This window comes from Ictalurus punctatus, chromosome 13 (assembly GCF_001660625.3).
Source record: "Ictalurus punctatus breed USDA103 chromosome 13, Coco_2.0, whole genome shotgun sequence".
In the NCBI taxonomy this organism is placed as follows: Eukaryota; Metazoa; Chordata; class Actinopteri; order Siluriformes; family Ictaluridae; genus Ictalurus; species Ictalurus punctatus.
This window is the reverse complement of record NC_030428.2, coordinates 901589-912910: the sequence shown is the minus strand read 5'-3', so window position 1 is coordinate 912910 and position 11322 is coordinate 901589. Positions and strand designations below refer to the sequence as shown.

Sequence of the window (11322 nt, the reverse complement as noted above, 5' to 3'; positions counted from 1 at the left end):
AATAATCCGAATATGTACTTATTAAACTTTCCTTCTAACAGCTCCAGGCTTTCAAAACGAGGAACCTGTTAGACATACTCTCACTTGACTGTAAAATCCATTCCAAGTTTTGGAAACCTCGCTTGGGGTTTTTTTCCCCCCCAAAATTATTATTGTATATCTGCTGCCACCTGCTGGCCGCCGCTAGTGTTGCACACGTATTGCTAGTAAATATTTTAATGATTTAGTCTCAAATCCACACCATAATTTCTTCTTTACACCCTTTACACGATGTCACACGACTTAAATCATTTTCAAACGTTCCACTGCAATGCTGCTGAATTAAAACTGTCGCAATCTACATGAATTCACCGGATAAAACGCGCATGACACTGAAAAATGAAACGCTTTGGTTTGTTAGTACTTGTTACTAAAACGAAGTAGATTATTTAACTAAAACAGCACGCGCAGAACTTAGATATCTGCTTAAAGCGATCAACAAAACCATAAATAAATAAATAAATAGCCGCTGACTGACTATTCCACATTTGTCCAGCAGAGGGCGGTGTGCGCGCGTGCAGTTCCTTATCTGCCACGAACGTATACCAGGAGAGGAAAACGAGACGGTTTATTTATGTATTTATTTATTTATTTTGTTTATTTGTTTATTTTACGCTGTGGTTACTGATCCTAATAATCATCTCTACAGTAAAAAAAAAAAAAAAAGTCAGTTAAATCCGAAAAACAAAATGTTACTGTGGCCGTCTGAGGTGATTCATTGCGTCGCGCGATACACTGAGGTAAAGCAAAATAACTCTCGTGGAAGCAGTATTCCAAATGTATCCCTACTCCCTCTAAAGTTTCACGTTTATAATGCATGTGTAGTGCATTATAAACCCAACGGAGAGAGATTTGGGTCTCAGTGGAAGGTTCTTACTGGAATGAAGATTGGCGGGTTTTTTTTTCCCACGTCCTAAACGCAGCACTACATACAAGGAGGAATTTTATCTCATTGACTATTTTTATACTGTGTGTTTTTAAAATGACATTTTAAGCAGATTTGTTTTAAATTGTAGAATATACAAATGTGAATTATGACATAAAAATAAATTATATGCTTAATCAAGCATGAAAATGACAGTTCAGATTTAACTTCACATCCACAGATTCCCCAACTTTTTTTGGAACCCCAAATGAGTGTTATTGAATATTCTGTGACCTCGTATATACACGTTTTAAAAAGTCCAGGTTTATATAATATACATACTGTAGGACTGCTGTGACATTTATCTTGGATATCTTGAATAGGTTTATACTCGACGCGTTATTTGCGTGCTCAATCAGAAGCAACATTATGAATCTTACGATTTAAAGGCAAGGCAAATTTATTTGTATAGCACATTTTCAACAAGAGGATAATTCAAAGTGCTTTACATAAAACATAAAAGCAACACAAAGCAACATTTAAAAAAGACATTTAAAAAGATAGACATCCGCAAAGATCTCGTGACCAGAGCCTGGATTTCCCTGATGTCCTTCAGGTTTCCAAGTCGCGCACGGCGATACGTTTAAACACACCGATGAGCTCTGTGTCTTTCCGAGAACGTCACGCCATCATCATGATTGTCGTCATGATCCTGCATCTCAAAGCGGAAAAACTCCTCGACCTTACAGCAGAATATTTTCTAATCTAGAAATTCCTGGTTTGGTTTGGAAACCAAATAGGAAACCTGGTTAGCGTTGGTATATGAGGATATTTTTAGGTGAGCAAAAGTACTGGAACAGTACTTGTTGGATTTCCATTTATCTCAGGATTCGGAATTACACTGCACCCGGGAAGAAAGAAAAACACTTCCCCTGGTCCAGATTAATCGCACTTCTGACACCAAATTGTTAGATTTAAAAATTGTTGGATTTCCATTTATCTCAGGAATCTCATATTTATTTCTTCAGATCTCCGTCATCCCTTTCAGCCTGTTCTACTATTACTTCTATTAACTTTTAGTTCTGTGCTTAGAAAGTGTGGTTTACCACAGAGAGTCAGGCATGCCTGGAGAGTCTGAATGAACATACACACTGACACAAATGAATTTTCACTGAGACTTCTGGTTGATTCATTCAAAACAGAAGTATTTATTCACATTGTACACATTGACTACGTTTACTTGGACAGCAGTAATCTAATTATTGAGCTTACTCTGATTAAGATAATAATGTGATTAAGGTGTTTACATGAGTCGCTTTTAGAATACTCCTGTCATGTTCCCGTTTTACATGTTATAGAACATAATTAGATTAACAGCCCCCGTCATTACGTCACCGCGCCACGTCGTCCGACGTCCCTCCAGAATTTCACGTATACAGTTTTGTCTTCGTTATGGTACTGTATACAGTTTTGGGTGTTTTTATTTATTTATTTTTTTAATGAACGCTTTAAGTGCAGTTAATTATTTGTCATGTTGTACGTGCTAATAGACAACTGCTTGAAACCGCGTAGTTACCATCTATATAGTAGCTGAGATACATGTATTTTTCCCCACTACAGGCCTGTAGTAGGAAAGTAGGCAATTTGGGACGTAGCCGAACTCTTGTTCGCCGTAAAACGTAAAACTGCCGTGTGTGATCGTGTCCTGTCGCAAAATGCGGTGAAAACTCCCACACGACGTTCATAATGTGATTATGGTGTTTACATGTCACTACTACACATCCATAATGCGAGTAAAACAGGAGTACTCCACCTGTCTTAATTCGATTATTGCTTACTTCGAGTATGACCTTAATTAGATTAAGGTAAGTAAAAATTGCTGTTTACATGCGAGTTTCTTAATTAGAGTATGGTCTTAATCGGATTAAGAGTGGATTATTGTTGTCCATGTAAACGCAGCTATTGATAACAGCAGCGCATGGACAGTTTCTACTGGTGCAGGGGCCAGCCAGATAGACAAAACAAAACACACAGCACACTATGAAAATAAGTCTTTTCAAGAGACAGAAAATACATGGCAGTTGATCAGCTTACATAAAGAGGTAATTTATAAAAATCCGAATTCTGTACAGCTGGAAGGCCGAGTGCAAAAAAAATAAACATAGAAGAAGAGCGAAAAAGACTCCGCTGTGTAGGTGATGCAGTTCACCCCGATATCAAGAGTTTAACGTAGTCTCCCGCTTCCTCCGCTGAAACAAAGTCCTTCTGGACACCGTTATATGTAATGCGAAGCCGAGCTGGGTGAAGTATTCCATAGCGAGCGCCCTCAATACCACGCAGTTGACGCCGAACCTCGTTAAACACGGCCCGGGCCCGGGCTGTCTTGGCTGTGTAGTCAGGGGAAACGGAGATGGTCAAATCCCTCGCTTTAATCCACTGGAGCTCTCTCGCGCGGTGTAAAATGTCAGTGTGATAGTGGAATCTACACACAATAGCTCGTCGTCTTCACCAGGCTTGGGCTTCAGCTGAAGGGCATTTCATAATAATTTATAATCCTGCTATCACTCATCACCCAGAAGTACCCTCAGGGTTTCTTCCTCATGTCTTCTCAGGGAGTGAAACATGATTGGATCATAAGTTCGCATAATGATGATTCTAGCTGTATCGTTTAGTAATATAATTCCTAATGAACTAAATAAAAGCAAGCAAAAAGTTTAAATTTGCACGATTATCTTTGAACGGAGACGAAAGCAAACATATTTCTGTCTTACTGCATTCATCAGCTGTTTCACACTATCCCCCATCAAAGATCTTGGATAGTATATTTTACGTCCAGTCATGCAAAAGTAAAAGTATCAAAGATGTATCAGTTAAGCCTTAAAAGTCCTGGATAAAAAAGTTCACATGAACCTCAATTTATTTCCTTTCTTGTGTTTTGAAACTCTCTAAATCATCCCAACCATGTGGAAAAATGTGTTATGGTCTGATTCTAAAAGGTATGTTTGGTGCAAAAATAAAGCACATCACCAAAAGACCACAATCCCCATAGTGAAGCATGGTGGTGGCAGCATCCTGCTTTATGGCTGCTTTTCTTCAGCCAGAACTGGGGCTTTAATTAAGGTTGTGGAAATAATGACCAGCTACATATAGCTATCATGAATATGATGCAATGCAATATGCAATATGATGCTCCTGTCAACTCTCTCCAGTCTAGGCATCACCGGAACAGTTCTGCGCTGGGTGGAATCATATCACTCGGACAAATCCTTCAAGGTGTTGTGGAGGGAGGGTATTTCTGAAACTCAGCAACTCACAACTGGCGTTCCACAGGGGTCAGTTCTGAGTCCACTGCTCTTTTCTGTCTACACTACACTATCTTTGGAGCAGGTGATTGAGTCTCATGGCTTCTCATATCACTGCTATGCTCTATTTGTCCTTCCAGCCTGATGATCCATCCGTCTCTGCATGAATCTCTGCTTGCCTGTCTGACATCTCGGTCTGTATGAAGGAACACCACCTTAAGCTCAACCTGGCAAAATCTGAGCTTCTCGTGATCCCAGCCTGTCCCTCAATCAACCACAACCTCACTGTACAGCTCAGCTCAACCACACTCAAGCCAACCAGGACGGCCAGGAACCTCGGGGTGATTCTCGATGACAGCTTGACCTTTACAGACCACATCTCAACATCCTGTAGGTTCATCCGGTACAACATCAAGAAAATCCGACCCTACCTCACTGAACAGGCCACACAGATACTAGTCCAGGATCTTGTCATCTCAAAACTGGACTACTGCAACTCACTACTCTCGGGCCTTCTGGCAGCTCCATCAAACCCCTTCAGATGATTCAGAATGCTGCAGCGCGCCTCGTCTTCCACCAGCCCAAGAGAACCCTTATCAAACCCCACATATCACTCCACTGGCTTCCTGTAGCTGCCCGCATCAAATACAAGGCCTTGATGTTCACCTACAAGACCTTGTTTGAAACAGCGCCCCCTACCTCAACTCTCTCCTGAAGGCTTACGTTCCTTCACGCAATCTGCGATCAATCAACGACCGACGTTTAGTAGTTCCTACTCAGTGTGTCTCAAGATCCCGTTCCAGAACCTTCACACTAACTGTTCCTCAGTGGTGGAATGAACTTCCGACCTCAATCCGGACTGCAGAATCTCTCCATCTTCAAAAAACAGCTAAAGACCCACCTCTTCCGTCAACACCTAACCAACCCCTAAAATAATGATTATTTTTAAATGATACATTACACCTCTACTCTGTGCACTTTGCTTTTTCTGGAACTCAATTAAACATCTTGTACAGTAACTCTACTTGTACTGTTCTCTGCTTGATAGATTGCTTTGCTTGTATTTCCTCATTTGTAAGTCGCTTTACATTTATTCATCTGTTAAATGAATAAATGTAAATGTAAATAAGCTTAACCAAAAGCAGATGAATGGTTTTGAATGACCTAGCCAGAGTCCAGACCTGAATCCAAATAAACATCTGTGAGGTGACATGAAGCACACGGTGCATAGGAGATGCTCTTATAATTTAACAGATCTAGACGGTGCACAGGACATGCCCTTATAATTAACGGATCTGGAACATTTTAATAAGAAGGAGTGGGAAAATACTGCCAAGTTAAGATGTGCCACACTGATAGACTCTTCCCCAAAAAGACTGAGTGGTGTAATAACATCCAAAGGTGCTTCAATGCGATACATTAAGAGCCAGTGGGGGTGTAAACTTTTGAACAGGATGTTCGGTGTAAATTATAATTATTTTATTTAAATATCTTAATTTTTTCCATGTAGTCCTGCCCTTCAGAAGCTACATAAGATATTTACACATTTCCCAGAAAACAAAAAAAAACAAATTACACGTGTTCAAAAGCCCCCCCCCCGAGCATCAGTGAACGTTTGCACCTTTTGTAATAGTCGTGTACAAGTCCCTCAGTCGTCTTCAGTGTGAAAAGACGGATCTGAACATCACATAGCCGCTGCTGGAAAGGTTCAAGCTTTACTGATATGCTTATACATGTTCTAATATTCCGTGTCATATTTCAGATGCATGGCTGAGTACATACACTATTCTACACTGTATTATATAAACATCTGGAACACAGCTGTGTTTCATCATCCACAGGTAACGTCCCAGAGATGCTTTCAAGAAGATCGTCTTTTAGGTACCCCCCACCACTGTGTGGAGTATTTTTCTACAACAGCACACCCTATCACATTTTATTCCTTATGTATGGTTTGAAGCTGGGTGTGAGAGCAGAGGGTAAGTTTGCACCAAAATCGTGGGAACCCCTGGACTAAATGGGGACATTTTTACAGCTAATTGATGTAGCTTAAGACGAATACTTTTTAAATTGTAAATGCATCTAGATATATTCATTAATATTGTCATTTTGATGTAATATAATAGTAATAAATATGGTACTAAAGAATGAGATAATTACTCTGTGTGTGTGTGTGTGTGTGTGTGTGTGTGTGTGTGTGTGTGTGTGTGTGGAATCAGAAACAATGCATTGTGTGGTAAATACTAAAGTAACAATATAAATAAACACAACGAGACGAATCACTCCAATCAGCCATATTTTATTGTGATCACTGCAATTATTCCTCATGATGCAGATTGTGGAGGTCAATCTGGAAAATCACAGGAGGATGTGGAAGGCGCTGGATGTCCTCCAAGTAGTGCAGAACCACCTTTTCTTTAATAAACTCGATGAATTTTTCATCTGTTAATATGGATGTCCTTATATTTTTATCCCACCACTTTTTAATCATAGATTTAAGCTCATCATAATGAGGCTCAATTTCTTTAAAGCTCTCCCCGATTATCTCTTTCACATTCTGTATCATTTCTGATATGAATTGTTCTGCTGTTTCTTCTCCTCTCTGCTTCCACTCGTTATAAGTCATTTTTAAATCTAGAGATTTAGGTGATATTTTATTTTCATGAACTACCTTCCATTTATCTTTGGGAATATTCTTCATAAATGTTTTAAATTCATCATTATATTCTTTAATATTAAATTTAACATGAAACTTTGATTGAGGAGCCAAATCAAACACTTCTATGATTTCCTTACTATTAACGTCCAATTCTTTACTATTTTTATAAATCGTATACATATTTCTGTGATATATATAATATTCTGTGAAGCTGATGTAAATTTTAAACTCATAGTCCTTAGTTAAAAAGATTAAATTCCACATACAGGGTTTTTCTGAGATATTATCTATCGCTATACAAGGATTATACCATGTGTGAATCCAAATTGCATAAATATTAATAATTTTACTTTTTGGGATTTTTTTAATGTACTCAATAATATAATACTCACTGTGGAATTTGCCTGGGTAATATGGTCCGATTTCTTCAGGAGGGGAATTATCTTTCCACATTATGATTGCGAATGCATATTGCTTACGTACTCCAATCACTAAATCTTTGATCTTAGAGTTTTTATACATTTCAAAAATATATTTTTTTTCATCAGAGTCATACATAAATGTATGAATAATTCGTGTTGTATCTTTAATAACATCAAAAATAAATGGTAAGATTGAGCTCTTACTGATAATCATGGTGCTTATATCATTTTGATTAACTATATTGGGTGGGAGAATCGAATATTTCGGGTTAGTCCTGAAGCAAACAAACACAAACAAACAAACAAAAAAAGCCCAAAAGAGATTATTCTTTATAATTATGCACACAACACAAAAGTGTAAAACAGCTAAATAAATTGATCTCTTTGCAAACACACACACACATACACACACACACATAGAGTTTAGTGTGTAGAGATTAGTCTAATAATCAATTATTATTATTATTATTATTATTATTATTATTATTATTATTAGTAGTAGTAGTAGTAGTAGTAGTAGTAATACTACTACTATATAATAATAATAATAATAATAATAATAATAATTCAGTTGTTATTATTTTATTTATTTTATGTACTTTGGAATTTGTTGATCATAATACTCACTTGTTCTTAGTGTCTGAATGTTCGGTGCCAAAAGTTATCTTTTTCCTGCAGACCAATCACATCATCATCATCATCATTATCATCATCAAACACACACACACATACACACACACACATAGAGTTTAGTGTGTAGAGATTAGTCTAATAATCAATTATTATTATTATTATTATTATTATTATTATTATTATTATTATTAGTAGTAGTAGTAGTAGTAGTAATACTACTACTATATAATAATAATAATAATAATAATAATAATAATAATAATTCAGTTGTTATTATTTTATTTATTTTATGTACTTTGGAATTTGTTGATCATAATACTCACTTGTTCTTAGTGTCTGAATGTTCGGTGCCAAAAGTTATCTTTTTCCTGCAGACCAATCACATCATCATCATCATCATTATCATCATCAAACACACACACACACACACACACACACAAATCTTAATTTAGACTCATTTGCAATTAAGCACTGTTGTTGTATGACGCTGTGGTGGTGGGGGCGTGGTCAAGCGTCAGTTGTGGACGGAATGGAGGCAGCACACACACACAGACACAAGCACACACACACACACACACCCCACAGATAGTGAGCTTGAACTTGGTGGAGCAAAAGCTGTGAGTGCAAGATAAACCTGTTTTTGTGCACTGAAGATCATATGGACTGAATAAACGTGAGCAAACTGACATTAAGTCATGATGTTACAAAGAGAAAAGCAGATGAAGAGAAACGTCAGGATTGTGCATGCTCACAACACATTTCATATGTGGACAAACAGACTATCAACTGTAATCGATAGTATTTTTATACCACCGAAATATTGAATTCTGGAGTACGATTGGTCAGAAGGTCTTTATTAATATTCCATAACAGCAGCTCTGAGAATAGAGCAGCTAAAATCATTAAAAATAGGTGTGTCAGGTGGGGGCGTGGTTTAGCGAGACTTGGTAGCCGTCTCTTCCCCAGGTAAGCGAAGTACACGCACCTGGCCGTCCACATGATGAGAAAGAAAACGTGATTCATCAGACCAGACCTTCTTCCATTGCTCCATGGTCCATGGGATCGCAGAATATTTAGAATGTTAGTTTGGGGACATTTGGAGCAAAATTTTGGGAGCCACTGTACTAAATTGCTAATATGACTAATGTGCTAATAGTGGACAATTTTATGGTGTTTACAGAGTTGGATCAAAATACTTGTAATGATCTTAATGAGTATGAGTATTATAAAACACCAAGACACAGCTAAAACCTGCACCAGCACAGCTGTAGATCATAAGTAGCTTGAAGCAGCAGGAAAAGCTGTGAACGTAAAGTAAAAGTGTGGGTGTACAGTATGTGTGCGCTTTTGTATTTGTGACTTACGCTGACTGTAAATAATCCAATTGACTTATAGAGGCAGAAGACTTCATGGGATTCTGAAACAGACAAACACAAAAACAGGTCTTTTTTCATCTTAAAAACTCATTCTTTCTCTCTGTTTCTCTCTCTTCCTTTCTCCCTGTGTCACTCCATTTGTCTTTATCTGTCTCTCTCTTTCATTTAAATTCAAACTTCTTTATTGGTATAAATTGTGATTAACAAATTGTTATTGTGGTTATTTATACCTGTACTATGTTTCAGTTTCAGTACTAAAATGGATATAACATGAAATTTCCCTGTTGCTCCACTCAATAAACACACACACACACACACACACACACACACACACACACACACACACACACACAAGTGTGAAAGGTTTTAAAGAGTGAACCCTCACCGTCTCCTGAGGGCTGGGACGCGGAAGCAATGGCGTCGATGCAATTGTTTCTGGATCCAAGTCCTTCAGGGAATTCAAATCTTTATTGTCTTTGTCTGTAAAATTTTCATTCACACCGTCTGGTTCCTCTGGGTTAGACATCTTCCAAAGTTCGTTGTCCCAGCCCTCAGAAAAAGTTTGTGTTTAAAAGTGTTATCTAGAAACAAAACTTCTATATCTATCTATCTATCTATCTATAACAAACCATCAAAATGAATAAAATGAATAAAGTGCAGAAAGTGCAGACCATTTATAGTCAGATGTGATGCAGATAATGTGGGTGGAGCCTGCGTATGTGTATTCGTCATACAATGACACCTGTCAGGTTTTACTGTTGCTAACAACAAAAGATCAGCAGCTTCTTTTCTCACTCATTTTCCTTCACATTAAGGCGTAATCCAGTACAGAATTAGTGGGGGATGTTGGTACAAACAGACATAAAGTTCAAAGTTAGTTGTAATTTGGTCTTCCAGCAGTAATGTGATCATAAGCAAACCTCCAATGTTGTAACAAAATGACTTAAAGTCAACAAAGTGAAAGTATTGTAGTGGCCATCACAACGCCCTGACTGGAAACGCATATCTGAGTGAGGAAATCCACAGTTCTGACCAGTTCCACCAGTTCTGTCAGGAAGAATGGGCAAATAAATAAATAAATCCAAATTATTGTGAAGCTTGTGGAAGGATACACCGAGAGATAGATTCAATCTGACTCACTGTGTACACTATGTGCTCTGATGTAGTACATAAAAGCTATAAGAGAAGAATAAATAAATAAATAAATAATAAAAGAAACAAATCTGTGTCAAAGGCTGTGGCTGTGGAAGTGAGATGGCCAGTGAGTGATCTTATCAGTTCAGGATATCTGGGGGTTGTGTAGCTGCATCCAAGGGAAACTGAGGATGATGGGTTGCTTCATGGTCACGGTGACCAGGAAGGAAATCTACTCCTGGTGCAGCATGCTGATTGGAGGATGAGGGGCTGTATACAGAGTAAAATCCAGGTCTCCATCAATGGTGTGGATACATAGGAGGTATTGTAGTGGTTGAGAGGGAATGTTTAGTCTGTTCATGGTTTCTTGATTGATGAAGTTAACAGCAGATCCAGAGTCGATCAGTGCTGCCAGGACAGGGACATCATCTGAGTGATGTATTTTCATGTGCAGAGTGAGTGATTGATGAGACAGTGAAAGAAATGGTCTCATCATTAAGAAGCGGGGGATGTGTTCCAGCTCTCCACTGGGCTTGTCTTGGCTGCGGAGGAGACACTGTCCCACAAAGTGGTCAAGCTGGCCACAGCAGAAATACCATCATTCTCTGTGAACCTTCTTCCATTTGTCTTCACTAAGCATGGCATGGCCCAGTTGGATGGGTTCTGACGGGCTGCTTAACCCCAGTGAATTCCTGTTTCCTGTGCTAGGCATCCAGTGGTGAAGCAGGCGAACCAGGCATATGGCGAAATCAGTCAGAGTCCAGAATCCGTTTGTCATCTCAACAGGCCATCTCAGTGAGGATCTTGGAGCTCAGGCCCTGATGAAAGGATGTTTTCGCTGCCTGCAGCAAGATTGAGGAACTGCTGCATACTCGGCTACTCTTCTGGGTGC

The 11322-nt window shown here is 38.5% G+C and overlaps 1 protein-coding gene across 1 annotated transcript; it reads right to left on the bottom strand.

The window, feature by feature from the left end:
• Positions 1-6489: 6489 nt before the first annotated feature.
• Positions 6490-9925, bottom strand: LOC108274251 (uncharacterized). Its single transcript, XM_053685162.1, has 5 exons — positions 9682-9925; positions 9285-9337; positions 8244-8288; positions 7915-7959; positions 6490-7562 (listed from the first exon to the last, which is right to left on the bottom strand). Exons 1-5 carry the CDS (start codon positions 9820-9822, stop codon positions 6524-6526), a joined length of 1323 nt encoding a protein of 440 aa, XP_053541137.1. The 5' UTR covers positions 9823-9925; the 3' UTR covers positions 6490-6523.
• Positions 9926-11322: the final 1397 nt, after the last annotated feature.

Bases quoted from the DNA above. Each gene is read 5' to 3' on its own strand.
- LOC108274251 (XM_053685162.1), bottom strand. From the start codon at position 9,822: ATGTCTAACCCAGAGGAACCAGACGGTGTGAATGAAAATTTTACAGAC. The intron at 9,338-9,681 runs GTGAGGGTTCAC...TGTCTGTTTCAG, and splicing joins GTCCCAGCCCTCAGGAGACG to AATCCCATGAAGTCTTCTGC. The intron at 7,563-7,914 runs GTGAGTATTATG...TGTTTGCTTCAG, and splicing joins CATTCAGACACTAAGAACAA to GACTAACCCGAAATATTCGA.